Source organism: Bufo bufo, chromosome 8 (assembly GCF_905171765.1).
Source record: "Bufo bufo chromosome 8, aBufBuf1.1, whole genome shotgun sequence".
NCBI classification, from domain to species: domain Eukaryota; kingdom Metazoa; phylum Chordata; class Amphibia; order Anura; family Bufonidae; genus Bufo; species Bufo bufo.
In genome coordinates, this window is record NC_053396.1 from 180,118,515 (window position 1) to 180,134,051 (window position 15,537).

At 50.2% G+C, this 15,537-nt stretch overlaps 1 protein-coding gene across 1 annotated transcript in view; it reads right to left on the minus strand.

The window, feature by feature from the left end:
- Nucleotides 1–15,315, minus strand: part of PPP1R14A (protein phosphatase 1 regulatory inhibitor subunit 14A) — a 41,099-nt gene extending 25,784 nt beyond the window's left edge. Inside the window, exon 1 of the mRNA XM_040405366.1 lies at nt 14,916–15,315. Coding sequence (XP_040261300.1) covers nt 14,916–15,107 — 192 coding nt within the window. The 5' untranslated portion in view covers nt 15,108–15,315. The remainder of the gene's footprint in view (nt 1–14,915) is intronic.
- Between the last annotated feature and the right edge of the window lie 222 nt (nt 15,316–15,537).

Below are 15,537 nucleotides of genomic sequence, written 5' to 3' on the forward strand. Positions count from 1 at the left end.
TTCTGGCACTTGGCGAGCTGAAGATGGGCTATAGACCGTATACAGTCCATACTCAGCTTCGCCATTTGGTAGTTATACAGATTTTTATACGGGTTTCTCTGCTCTTCTGCACCCAAATCCACGGATATTACTTGGGGGTTTTGTCACAGATTTTGCATTGCAAAGGGTCAAACCTGCACAAAAAAATAAATAATTTGACAAGCTGCAATTTTAAAATCAATACCGTAGGTCAATTTCCTCATGGAAAATTTCCGTATTCAGTGGATGATATTTTGAAAAGGTCATCTACTTGGTACTTTATTATGGGAGTGGATTTTCCACGTGAAAATCCATGCATATTACGCATCATGTGCAGGTGGCCGTAGGGTACAGCCATATGTGGAGCGTCTTGGTGCAGGAAAATCGGCAACAAATTCTCATCAAAAACCACATTAGGTCCCATTCATACCACAGTATTTTTTGTCCGCACCCGATCTGCATTTTTTGCAGATTGGATGCAGACCCAATTATTTCAATGGGTCCACAAAAAATGCAGACTGCAACCCAAGTGCTGTCCGCATCCATATGTCCATTCCGTAGCCCGCCAAAAAATTTGAATGTGTCCTATCCTTGTCTGTTTTGCGGACAAGGATAGGCATGGTTACAATGGATCCACACAAAAAAAAAAAAAAAAAAAATCAACACAGACCTCATCCGTATTTTTTGCGTATCCGCGTTTTGCGGACCATAAAATAGACACGGTCGTGTTAGGACAGTTCTATGATGGCCTGGATAATACCACAACGCACACGGCCAGTATCTAAGGGAATATACACTTAGTGGATTTTCTGCTGTGGATATATCACGGATTTCGCTGAGGAGTTCAGCCTGTGCATTGGGATCAAATCTTATATTGCAGGGGCTGGTGTTGTTTTTTGCCCAGGCCCAAGGACCGCCACAGAGGCACCTAATTTGCGCCTCGTCATAAAATAAGACGAATCGCAAGAAGCCGATCTTAGTAAATGAGCCCCAATGAGTTTATATGCAGACAAGCAATAGCAGTGGTCATCGCTCATCCCCATACAGTGGAGGGGATCACTGCATGTAAATATCACCTCCACTGACGAGCTGGCAGTTATCCGGAAGGAGCGCTACCTTCCCAATAATTGTCTGCTCGCTCAGCACGCGTCAATGCGCCTTTACTCCTGTATGTCCAGGACAGATTTTTATCCACTGGAATAAAATGATGAAGGTTTCCACTGAATGACTGCAAGCAGAGATCTTGAAGACCAGAAGGAATTCACGAAGTCTTTTTCTGTCCGTAGTCTCTACACAGTCTTGTCATCTCAGTGACCATTGGGATTATTGATTTCTCCTGTTATACTATCGTCACCGACTACAAGAATGGAGAAGGACACTGGATTAGGTTAATAAACGTGACTATAGGGTTCTGCAGCATAATAGGATGCTGAGAGTTATAGGTAAAAAAAAAATGCACAGCATGAAAGCCTAGGTGGCTGTACAACTTTTCTTCTTGAAGTACAGCATTTTTCAGATTGCGGCTTTAGTGTCCATTTACCCAATGTGCCGGGAAGGCAGCGCATCTTTTAAACTGAACCATAGGCCCACATTACACCGCAGATGGCTAAAGTCTTCTTTTGGTCTCTATTTGGCGGCTTCTGTCAGGGTTTCAGTTTTTTTTAGAGTTAGCACAGAAAGATAATTCCATGCAGAGATGAACAGTAAAAACCAAAACTTGGATTGTCCATTGCACTTTTTTTTTTATTAACATGAGCACCTATGGGGGGCGGACGCCACAAATAAAGAAGCGTTGGATTTTTTGTAAGTTGCTCCGACCCCATTTGTGTTGAGGCTGCACTGCTACACAGCGATCTTTGGTCGCATGAAACCTTTCTCAGGCAAAGTCTTCACGTAGCCCCAGATTTAGGACTCATGCACATGTCCGTATCTTTGATCCGCTTCCGAAACGCATTTTTTTGTGAATTGGCTGTGGACCCATTCATTTCAACGAGGCCGCAAAAAAAACATGTGCTGTCCGCATCCTTATGTCCGTTCTGCAGCACCGCAAAAAAGATACATGGCCTATTCTTGTCTGTTTTGTGAACAATAAGAGGCATTGTTACAATGGGCCTGCAAAAAAAAAAAAAAAAACACGGATGCGACATAGACGTTATCCATATTTGTGGCGGACCACAAAATACATACGGGCATGTGAATTCACCGATATGGGCCGGTTTAGGCGGCTTCTTTTACACATCCGTGTCCATAATGACATCTGTGAGAAGATAGTTAGTGGTTCGTCCGTGAAGATGTCCTTGAAGGATCCGTGTTTGGTCTATGTGTCTGTTTTTTGCCCTACGGGTGTGATGCTTATTCCACTGACACCGCTCGGCTAAGAACTGGTGTCCTAGCACCGATCCGTGAAAACCACAGACCAAAGATGCATTGACATGACCATATGAATCCAGAAAATGCAGATCAGCCAAAAATACAGATGGCGGCTGTGTGACGTCCGTGTTGCATAAATTTTTTTTGTGGACCCATTTCAACAATGCCTATTCTTGTCCTCAAAGCGGACTGCGGAACGGACATCACACATTTTTTGAAGTCTCGTTGAAATGCAAGGGTCCACATCCAATCCACAAAAAATGCGGACCAAAAATACAGTTGTGTGAATAGGACCCAAGCAACGATGACATTTATGTTGTGTCAGTGGTTTTCATGATCCCGTAAACTATGATGTGAGGGAGGGTATTGGGGGGATACTATATCTCCTTATGGAGAGCACCTAATTGGTGTGAGAAGTCTTATAGACCAAGGAATTCTGGGAAAAGACTATGCAAACGAGCTCTTACCTTTTGAGGGACTCGTAATCATAGACAAAATAGTGCATGCTCCTGTGGCGTCACCGCAGGCCCACGGAAAACCACTGATGTGTGAATACACACATTAAAGTCAATGGATACGCGAGTGGTCCGTGAAATCCACAGACAGCACATTTCCGTGATTCCATCACGTGTAAAAGAGGCCTTAAAGAGATTTGTCAGAAGATTTCCCGGCACATGCAATAAACAGACTCTCAAGACGCAATGTGAAAAAGACCCTAAGCCGACTGAGTCATGGGCCAGAGCGACTATTGTCCCACTGTCATGTGTACGAGGTACAAAAGGGGCTTATTTCCCACGGCTTTGTATTTTATTCGCTGTACAAATATCCTCCGTTATAGGAATGCTATTCATGCAATTACCTATTGCAAATTAAGTGGCCGACTCAATCCAGATTTTCATGCCCACTGTACGACTGGTCTTAGACTGCAGCCAATAGACTTGCCACCCCATGCAGATGAATGGAACGGATTTTCATTTGCAGACACTTCTGCCACAAAATCCGCAATGTGTGAGTGCACCCTTACGCCGCAATGCTGCAGCCGCCTAGGGGTGCCCCATTTTCATAATCACTAGAGGTCCCCTAGCAATAAGCCTCTTATTCCCCATCCTTAGGCCTCATGCACACGACCGTTGTGTGCATCCGTGGCCGTTGTGCCGTTCTCCGTTTTTTTTCGCGGACCCATTGACTTTCAATGGGTCCGTGGAAAAAACGGAAAATGCACCGTTTGGCAGCCGCATCCGTGAGCCGTGTTTCCTGGCCGTGAAAAAAATATGACCTGTCCTATTTTTTTCACGGCCAACGGTTCACGGACCCATTCAAGTCAATGGGTCCGTGAAAGAACACGGATGCACACAAGATTGGCATCCGTGTCCGTGATCCGTGGCCGTAGGTTAGTTTTTATACAGACGGAGGCCTCATGCACACGACCGTATTTTTTTGCGGTCCGCAAAACGGGGTTCCGTTTTCCCGTGATCCGTGACCGTTTTTTCGTCCGTGGGTCTTCCTTGATTTTTAGAGGATCCACGGACATGAAAAAAAAGTCGTTTTGGTGTCCGCCTGGCCGTGCGGAGCCAAACGGATCCGTCCTGAATTACAATGCAAGTCAATGGGGACGGATCCGTTTGACGTTGACACAATATGGTGCCATTTCAAACGGATCCGTCCCCATTGACTTTCAATGTAAAGTCTGGAGTCCCTTTTATACCATCAGATCGGAGTTTTCTCCAATCCGATGGTATATTTTAACTTGAAGCGTCCCCATCACCATGGGAACGCCTCTATGTTAGAATATACTGTCGGATATGAGTGAGATCGTGAAACCTCATTTCCGACAGTATATTCTAACACAGAGGCGTTCCCATGGTGATGGGGACGCTTCTAGTTAGAATATACTACAAACTGTGTACATGACTGCCCCCTGCTGCCTAGCAGCATCCGATCTCTTACAGGGGGCCGTGATCAGCACAATTAACCCCTTAGGTGCCGCACCTGAAGGGGTTAATTGTACTATCATATCCCCCTGTAAGAGATCAGGGCTGCCAGGCAGCAGGGGGCAGACCCCCCCCTCCCCAGTTTGAATATCATTGGTGGCCAGTGCGGCCCCCCCCCTTCCTCCCTCTATTGTAATAATTCGTTGGTGGCACAGTGTGCCCCCCCCCCCTTCCTCCCTCTATTGTAATAAATCGTTGGTGGCACAGTGTGCGCCCCCCATTGGCCCCCCCTCCCTCTATAGCATTAACAACATTGGTGGCTAGTGTGCGGCCTCCCATCTTCCCCCCCCCCCCCCCCGATCATTGGTGGCAGCGGGTTACTAGCAATAGTACAATAGTAAAGATTCATACTTACCTGGGAGCTGCGAGGTTCGTGTCCGGCCGGGAGCTCCTCCTACTGGTAAGTGACAGTTCATTTAGCAATGCGCCGCACAGACCTGTCACTTACCAGTAGGTGGAGCTCCCGGCCGGACACGAACATCGCAGCAGCAGCCTGGAGCAGGTAAGTATGAATCTTCTACTATTGTACTATTGCTAAGTAACCATGGCAACCAGGACTGTAGTAGCGTCCCGGTTGCCATGGTTACCGATCGGAGCCCCAGCGATTAAACTGGGACTCCGATCGGAACTCCGCTGCCACCAATGATGGGGGGGGGGGGGGGGGGAGAGATGGGAGGCCGCACACTGGCCACCAATGTTGTTAATGCTATAGAGGGAGGGGGGGGCCGATGGGGGGCGCACACTGTGCCACCAACGAATTATTACAATAGCGGGAGGGAGCGCACACTGTGCCACCAACGAATTATTACAATAGAGGGAGGGGGGGGGGCCGCACTGGCCACCAATGATATTCAAACTGGGGAGGGGGGGGGGGGGGGGGTCTGCCCCCTGCTGCCTGGCAGCCCTGATCTCTTACAGGGGGCCGTGATCAGCACAATTAACCCCTTCAGGTGCCGCACCTGAAGGGGTTAATTGTGCTGATCACGGCCCCCTGTAAGAGATCGGGTGCTGCCAGGCAGCAGGGGGCAGTCTTGTACACAGTTTGTAGTGTATTCTAACTAGAAGCGTCCCCATCACCATGGGAACGCTTCTGTGTTAGAATATACTGTCGGTTCTGAGTTTTCACGAAGTGAAAACTCAGCTTTGAAAAAGCTTTTATGCAGACGGATCTTCGGATCCGTCTGTATAAAAACTAACCTACGGCCACGGATCACGGACACGGATGCCAATCTTGTGTGCATCCGTGTTCTTTCACGGACCCATTGACTTGAATGGGTCCGTGAACCGTTGGCCGTGAAAAAAATAGGACAGGTCATATTTTTTTCACGGCCAGGAAACACGGCTCACGGATGCGGCTGCCAAACGGTGCATTTTCCGTTTTTTCCACGGACCCATTGAAAGTCAATGGGTCCGCGAAAAAAAAACGGAAAACGGCACAACGGCCACGGATGCACACAACGGTCGTGTGCATGAGGCCGGATCCGAAGATCCGTCTGCATATAAGCTTTTTCAAAGCTGAGTTTTCACTTCGTGAAAACTCAGAACCGACAGTATATTCTAACCCAGAAGCGTTCCCATGGTGATGGGGACGCTTCTAGTTAGAATACACTACAAACTGTGTACAAGACTGCCCCCTGCTGCCTGGCAGCACCCGATCTCTTACAGGGGGCCGTGATCAGCACAATTAACCCCTTCAGGTGCGGCACCTGAAGGGGTTAATTGTGCAGATCACAGCCCCCTGTAAGAGATCAGGGCTGCCAGGCAGCAGGGGGCAGACCCCCCCCCCCCCCCCCCTCCCCAGTTTGAATATCATTGGTGGCCAGTGCGGCCCCCCCCCTCCCTCTATTGTAATAATTCGTTGGTGGCACAGTGTGCGCCCCCCCCCTCCCTCCCGCTATTGTAATAATTCGTTGGTGGCACAGTGTGCGCCCCCCATCGGCCCCCCCTCCCTCTATAGCATTAACAACATTGGTGGCCAGTGTGCGGCCTCCCATCTCTCCCCCCCCCCCCCCCCCCCTCATCATTGGTGGCAGCGGAGTTCCGATCGGAGTCCCAGTTTAATCGCTGGGGCTCCGATCGGTAACCATGGCAACCGGGACGCTACTACAGTCCTGGTTGCCATGGTTACTTAGCAATAGTACAATAGTAGTAGATTCATACTTACCTGCTCCAGGCTGCTGCTGCGATGTTCGTGTCCGGCCGGGAGCTCCACCTACTGGTAAGTGACAGGTCTGTGCGGCGCATTGCTAAATGAACTGTCACTTACTAGTAGGAGGAGCTCCCGGCCGGACACGAACCTCGCAGCTCCCAAGCTCCCAGGTAAAGTATGAATCTTTTACTATTGTACTATTGCTAGTAACCCGCTGCCACCAATGATCGGGGGGGGGGGGGGGGGGGGAGATGGGAGGCCGCACACTGGCCACCAATGTTGTTAATGCTATAGAGGGAGGGGGGGCCAATGGGGGGCGCACACTGTGCCACCAACGATTTATTACAATAGAGGGAGGAAGGGGGGGGGCACACTGTGCCACCAACGAATTATTACAATAGAGGGAGGAGGGGGGGGCCGCACTGGCCACCAATGATATTCAAACTGGGGAGGGGGGGGTCTGCCCCCTGCTGCCTGGCAGCCCTGATCTCTTACAGGGGGATATGATAGTACAATTAACCCCTTCAGGTGCGGCACCTAAGGGGTTAATTGTGCTGATCACGGCCCCCTGTAAGAGATCGGATGCTGCTAGGCAGCAGGGGGCAGTCTTGTACACAGTTTGTAGTATATTCTAACTAGAAGCGTCCCCATCACCATGGGAACGCCTCTGTGTTAGAATATACTGTCGGAAATGAGGTTTCACGATCTCACTCATATCCGACAGTATATTCTAACATAGAGGCGTTCCCATGGTGATGGGGACGCTTCAAGTTAAAATATACCATCGGATTGGAGAAAACTCCGATCTGATGGTATAAAAGGGACTCCAGACTTTACATTGAAAGTCAATGGGGACGGATCCGTTTGAAATGGCACCATATTGTGTCAACGTCAAACGGATCCGTCCCCATTGACTTGCATTGTAATTCAGGACGGATCCGTTTGGCTCCGCACGGCCAGGCGGACACCAAAACGACTTTTTTTTCATGTCCGTGGATCCTCCAAAAATCAAGGAAGACCCACGGACGAAAAAACGGTCACGGATCACGGGAAAACGGAACCCCGTTTTGCGGACCGCAAAAAAAATACGGTCGTGTGCATGAGGCCTTAGGCTTATTGCACACGACAGTATATTTTCACGGTCCGCAAAACGGGGTCCCGTTTTTCCGTGATCCGTGACCGTTTTTTCGTCCGTGGGTCATCCTTGATTTTTGGAGGATCCTCGGACATGAAAAAAAAGTCGTTTTGGTGTCCGCCTGGCCGTGCGGAGCCAAACGGATCCGTCCTGAACTACAATGCAAGTCAATGGGGACGGATCCGTTTGACGTTGACACAATATGGTGCCATTTCAAACGGATCCGTCCCCATTGACTTTCAATGTAAAGTCTGGAGTCCCTTTTATACCATCGGATCGGAGTTTTCTCCAATCCGATGGTATATTTTAACTTGAAGCGTCCCCATCACCATGGGAACGCCTCTATGTTAGAATATACTGTCGGATATGAGTTAGGCCTCATGCACACGACCGGTTTTTTTTGCGGTCCGCAAAAACGTTTTCCGTTGTTCCGTGATCCGTGTCCGTTTTTTCATCCGTGGGTCTTCCTTGATTTTTGGAGGATCCACAGACATGAAAAGTGGAAAAAAAAACTAAGTCAAGTTTGCATTGAAAATGATACGAAAAACGGACACGGATCACGGACACGGATCACGGACGCGGATGACTATCTTGTGTGCATCCGTGATTTTTCACGGACCCATTGACTTGAATGGGTCCGTGAACCGTTGTCCGTGAAAAAAATAGGACAGGTCATATTTTTTTCACGGACTGGAAAAACGGATCACGGACGCGGAAGCCAAACGGTGCATCTTCCGATTTTTCCACGGACCCATTGAAAGTCAATGGGTCCGCGAAAAAAAACGGAAAACGGAACAACGGCCGCGGATGCACACAACGGTCGTGTGCATGAGGCCTTAGATCGTGAAACCTCATTTCCGAGAGTATATTCTAACACAGAGGCGTTCCCATGGTGATGGGGACTCTTCTAGTTAGAATATACTACAAACTGTGTACATGACTGCCCCCTGCTGCCTAGCAGCATCCGATCTCTTACAGGGGGCCGTGATCAGCACAATTAACCCCTCAGGTGCCGCACCTGAAGGGGTTAATTGTACTATCATATCCCCCTGTAAGAGATCAGGGCTGCCAGGCAGCAGGGGGCAGACCCCCCCCCCCCCCCCCCCCCTCCCCAGTTTGAATATCATTGGTGGCCAGTGCGCCCCCCCCTTCCTCCCTCTATTGTAATAAATCGTTGGTGGCACAGTGTGCGCCCCCCATCGGCCCCCCCACTCCCTCTATAGCATTAACAACATTGGTGGCCAGTGTGCGGCCTCCCATCTCCCCCCCCCCCCCCCCCCCCCGATCATTGGTGGCAGCGGGTTACTAGCAATAGTACAGTATCAGGGGCGTAACGATCGCGGTCGCAGGGAGTGCGACTGCGACCGGGCCCGGCGGGGGGAGGGGGCCCGCTGTACTAACATGTAATGAAGCGCTGTGAAGGGGCCCGGCATGAAGTACAGTGACAATGCCGGGCCCCGTCAGGGCGCTCCATTCAGAGGCGTAGCGTGGGGGGGGGCCGGGGGGGCCGTCGCCCCGGGCGCCACTCTGCAGGGGACGCTGTCTGCGGGGCTGGCACAAATTAAATCGCCGACGCTGTGTTTTTTTTTCTTCACACAGCGTTCGGCTGCAGAGCAGAGTGAGGAGGCGAGAGGGGGCGGGGCATGCACGGCAGTTCCCGATAGGCTCCGCCCACCTTCCAGGCGGGAAGTACAGTGCAGACTGCAGAGCCAGGAGCCGGAGGCAGCAAGAAGAAGCAGAAGATCATGGCTGCAGCTGAATCAGTAGGAGACTGTAGTCCAGCTATGAGCCTAGAGACAGTGATTCAACTTGAATTACTTAGTGGGGGCATTGTGCACTGTCTGTGGGGACAGTATTACTTTGTTGGGGCCCTGGGGCGCAAATTACGTAATGGGCAGTGCCCATTACGTAATTTGCCCGCCAGTGCCCCCACTAAGTAATACTAACTGCCCCCACAGACAGTGCACAACTCACTGCACACTGCCCATTACGTAATTTGCCCCCCAGTGCCCCCACTAAGTAATACTAACTGCCCCCACAGACAGTGCACAACTCACTGCACACTGCCCATTACGTAATTTGCCCCCCAGTGCCCCCACTAAGTAATAGTGCCCCACAGACAGTGCACAGTTGTGGCAGTATTACTTAGTGGGCCACTGGGGGGCAAATTACGTAATGGGCAGTGCGCAGTGAGTTGTGCACTGTCTGTGGGGGCAGTATTACTTTGTTGGGGCACTGGGGGGCAAATTACTTAATGGGCAGTGCCCATTACGTAATTTTCCCCCCAGTGCCCCCACTAAGTAATACTAAGTGGCTGAACAAATGCATGCCCTCGCAGGGGCAGCAGTGCAGCACAATCCACCATTATCCGGCCGGCCAGCAAGTACAGGAACAGCCAAACAGGAGGAGTCAGATCGATGACAGCCAGGTAGGAATCAGGAGAAGATGTTAGAACTTAGATGGATGGATCACAAGTAGGGGGCGTGGAGCGGGCGGCGGCTAGTCGGGATTCGGACTCGAGAGCACCGGCGCTCCCAGGCAGAGTGCGCTCTGCGCGGTGGCCTACTCTGCTTATAGGTGGCGCCGGCCCTGGATTCAAGCGACCCTGAGACAGAGTGAGTGACAGTCAGTGTCACTGTCCCAGAGTCCCAAAGTCCCACCCTGAGTGTGTAATTAGGTCAGTAGTTTACTTTGTTGGCATTGGCTGAGGGCAGGCAGGCTTTAGGGGTAATATATGATTATATGAGTTAAGTGCCAGTAAGTGTCATGAGAGCCAGGCCAAGGCTGCCAAGCAGATGGCACCATGGCACTGCAGTCAGAGTGCTGGTGAAGGATGACCAGGGACACTGAGACAGTACTGCCTCTCTGGGATGCCATCTGCCCATCTCTGCTGTCCATATACCAGGCCTACCCTGGTATATGGACAGCAGAGATGGGCAGATGGCATCCTCTGGGCAGTACTGTCTCTCTGGTCATCCTTCACCAGCACCCTGACTGCCACGGTCCTGCTTGGCCTGGCTCTCATGGCACTTCACTGCCTCGTGCTTGGCTATCAGCGCTGAGTGACTCAGTCACACTGCAACATTGACTGAGTCACTCAGTGCTGATAGCCAAGCATGAGGCAGTGAAGTGCCATGAGAGCCAGGCCAAGCAGGACCGTGGCAGTCCGGGTGCTGGTGAAGGAAGACCAGAGAGACAGTACTGCCCAGAGGATGCCATCTGCCCATCTCTGCTGTCCATATACCAGGTCTACCAGCATTAGCCATTGATATACCACCTGCCTGTCTGGTCACCCCACCTAACACTCACGGAGACAAGTGACTCAGACTGTTAGGTGTGGGGGGACCAGGCGGTATATGAAGGGGTAATACTGGTAGGCCTGGTATATGGACAGGAGAGATGGGCAGATAGCATCCTCTGGGGGTTGTATCTTACATGGGACTGTATGCTGGAGGAGCTGAAGGGAGAGTGATGTGTTTTACATGGGACTGTTTTACATCCCTTCCTTATGTGATTATTCTTTTTTTTTCTATCACCACAGGGACCTTGTTCTGGATCCAGCGGACATCACACCGACGCCAGCGACACCCTGGATGAGGTAGGACCAGATTTTATTAGGACTGGGTGAGTGTAGCCATGCATTGGGCTCTTTAACACAAGCGGATCCCGTGTGGCTAATCTGCTGTGTGAAAGAGAGCCAAGCCCCGCTCCGGACAGCAGAGACACCGAGCAGTAACATAATTGATAATGCTCTGTGCCTCTCTATGATCGTTTTGCTACAAAATCACGGTGACCACTTTATCTCCCTGTGATTTTTTAGTAAAAAGGTCACAGAGAGGCACGGAGCATTATCAATCGCGTTACTGCTCCGTGTCTCTGCTGTCCGGAATGGAGCTTGGCCCTCATTCACGCAGCGGACTAGCCACACGGGAAAGCCATTAGTAAGAAAATCTGCCGCTTCTTTATAAAAATCGGGGGGTAGGGGGGCCCCGATACAAAGTTTGCACTGGGGCCCATAACACTCTAGTTACGCCACTGTACAGTATAGATTCATACTTACCTGGGATCTGCGATGTTCGTGTCCGGCCGGGAGCTCCTCCTACTAGTAAGTGACAGTTCATTTAGCAATGCGCCGCACAGACCTGTCACTTACCAGTAGGTGGAGCTCCCGGCCGGACACGAACATCGCAGCAGCAGCCAGCAGCAGGTAAGTATGAATCTTCTACTATTGTACTATTGCTAAGTAACCATGGCAACAAGGACTGTAGTAGCGTCCTGGTTGCCATGGTTACCGATCGGAGCCCCAGCAATTAAACTGGGACTCCGATCGGAACTCCGCTGCCACCAATGATGGGGGAAGGGGGGGGGGGGAGATGGGAGGCCGCACACTGGCCACCAATGTTGTTAATGCTATAGAGGGAGGGGGGGCCGATGGGGGGCGCACACTGTGCCACCAACGATTTATTACAATAGAGGGAGGAAGGGGGGGGGGCGCACACTGTGCCACCAACGATTTATTACAATAGAGGGAGGGAGGGGGGGGCGCACACTGTGCCACCAACGAATAATTACAATAGAGGGAGGGGGGGGGGGGGGGCCGCACTGGCCACCAACCTATTATTACAAGAGAGGGGGGGGGGGGGGCCGCACTGGCCACCAATGATATTCAAACTGGGGAGGGGGGGAGGGTCTGCCCCCTGCTGCCTGGCAGCCCTGATCTCTTACAGGGGGATATGATAGTACAATTAACCCATTCAGGTGCCGCACCTGAAGGGGTTAATTGTGCTGATCACGGCCCCCTGTAAGAGATCGGGTGCTGCCAGGCAGCAGGGGGCAGTCTTGTACACAGTTTGTAGTGTATTCTAACTAGAAGCGTCCCCATCACCATGGGAACGCTTCTGTGTTAGAATATACTGTCGGTTCTGAGTTTTCACGAAGTGAAAACTCAGCTATGAAAAAGCTTTTATGCAGACGGATCTTCGGATCCGTCTGTATAAAAAGTAACCTACGGCCACGGATCACGGACACGGATGCAATCTTGTGTGCATCCGTGTTCTTTCACGGACCCATTGACTTGAATGGGTCCGTGAACCGTTGGCCGTGAAAAAAATAGGACAGGTCATATTTTTTTCACGCCAGGAAACACGGATCACGGATGCGGCTGCAAAACGGTGCATTTTCCGTTTTTTCCACGGACCCATTGAAAGTCATGGGGTCCGCGAAAAAAAACGGAAAACGGCACAACGGCCACGGGTGCACACAACGGTCGTGTGAAAGAGGCCTTAGGCCTCTTTCACACTACCGTTTTTTTTTTCCGTTTTGCGGTCCGTTTTTTGCGGTCTGTATACGGTCCGTATACGGAACCATTCATTTCAATGGGTCCGCAAAAAAACGGAATGTGTTCCGTATGCATTCCGTTTCCGTATTTCCGTGCCGTGAAAAGATAGAACATGTCCTATGTTTGTCCGCAAATCACGGTCCGTGGCTCAATGCAAGTCAATGGGTCCGCAAAAAAAACTGAACACATACAGAAATGCATCCGTATGTCTTCCGTTTCCGTTCCGTTTTTTGCTGAACCATCTATTGAAAATGTTATGCCCCGCCCAATTTTCTCTATGTAATTACTGTATACTGTATATGGCATACGGAAAAACGGAACGGAAAAACGGAACAGAAACGGAGACACAACGGAACCCAAAAACGGGACAACGGATCCGTGAAAAACGGAACGCAAAACACTGAAATGGACATACTGTAGTGTGAAAGAGGCCTTAGATTGTGAGTGGGAAAAACTCCCTCAGGGCTCATGCACACAATGTATTTTTGGTCCACATCCGATCCGTGTTTTTTGCAGGTCGGATGCAGACCCATTTTATTCAACGGGGCAGCAAAAGATGTGGACAGCGCATGGAGCACAGTCCTATCCTTGTCTGTAATGCGGATGCCACGGAACAGATATATGCATGTAGACAGCACGTGGAGTGCTGTCTACATGCATATATCTGTTCCGCGGCATCCGAATTACAGACAAGGATAGGACGGTTCTATTATGACCCTGACCTTCCGTTCAGCAAAATGCCGGCATCCATGTTTTGCGGATCCGCAATTGCGGACCACAAAACAGGCAATGTCGTGTGCATTAGCGTTTAGGGCTGTATCACACCAACAGATTATCTGACCAATATCTGTCCAATCGGACCAATAGTTGGTGTGTATAACAAAAGACAGTGTGTGTAAACAGCCATCTGACCAATGATTGGTCAGAAATCTGTCAGATATCTGTCAGTGTAACACAGCCCTTAGGCCAACTACACACGGGCGTGGGCTGTCTTGCAGCAATGCTGCACGAATTTCCATGTGCATTTCTGTGCATCTCCAGACCAAATCCTCACCAAAAAGCACATGGGTTACTTGCGGTTTTTGGTGCAGATTTGACGCGGTTTTGCCGCAGATCGCATCCTTGCATTGAAAAGGGTGAAATCTACGAACAAAAAAAATATTTAAAAAAAATCCACATGGCAGGTAATTTCTGCACAAAAGAAAAAAGCGAAGTGTACATGAGACTTGTCTAATACCTAATGCACTTGTCTAATAGTCTCATACACTTTGCTCCTGCTCTATTATGCACATGGAAAAACGCACATAATCTGCAACGTGTTCAGGGCGCCTTAAAGCCCAGACTACACAGCGAGTTTACATATGTTGGGCAAATCATGGCGGTGACCTGTGCAGTACATTGTATTGACGACTCCGCTTATGGCGCACCGTATAGTGCCCAAATAACACAATCATACTGTATACAAATAATACAATGACAGAACGGTCTTGCCAAATCAATAACCAAGGAGCGATGCTGAATATCTACTTACCTGTTCCATGTTTGGGCAAAAAAAAATGTGTGATCAAAGGTGAAAGCCACGAGGACCTTCAGTTATGGGCTTTGTCCGACCGTACAAGTCCCGCTCCCCTGATAGCCAGCCATACATATATGACCACTATTCAATTCCTCGCTTTTATTTAAATCATGATTAAATGACACACATTGTGTGACTCCCGCGTTCTCTCCGGGGTTTTAGGGAAGGCTCAGGTTTACTGCACCTTTTTATGTTCCTTGGATGTTGCAGCAATAGTTGTTGTTGGCTCCATAGCAGATAACTGACTGCGACATGAGATTAGATGGGGTAGAAAGTTACAGGAGTTCCCACAACCCCAACCCTTAAGACCACATCACCCCCCCCCCCCATCCACTCACCCTGCCCTGGTACAGCTGCTCAATGGTCTCATCTATCCACTTCTCCACATCCAGCCTCTTCTGCAGCTCCTTGCGGTCATATTTGACAGTCACCCGGGCTTGTCTCCTTTGTATGGCTTGTCCCGAATCCCTGCTTCTGGACGGCGAATGGTTTTTATTGATCAGTCTTTTTCCAACCTTATTTGCAGCCATTGTTGAAAGTCCTGGTCTCGGGGAGGTGGGTGGTCAGGGTTCCTGATCTGGTGGTCAGTGCAACCAAGTCACTCAATCCAAAGGAAGGTTAATCCCAAATCTCACTTCTACCGTCCACTACATGCATCTCCTCCACATGCTCCTATAGCTGTAGGACGGTGGTCGCCATGCACATCCCAGCTGCACCTCTCTGGACTGACACAGCACAATCCTGCACCAACCCTTTCAGCCACAGAGGAGGGAGGGAGGGGCGCCTGTAAAATACACAGAATTCTGGCTGGAAGCCTCTCACCCATGTGCAAATGAGACACAGACCTCCCATGTGCATGGACGCTCCAACATAACCCTCCTCCCCCCCTGCAATTTATACACAATTCACTGACTCCTAAATCTACATGAGTAAAGCGACATGCTAAAAATGTAAAAGAAA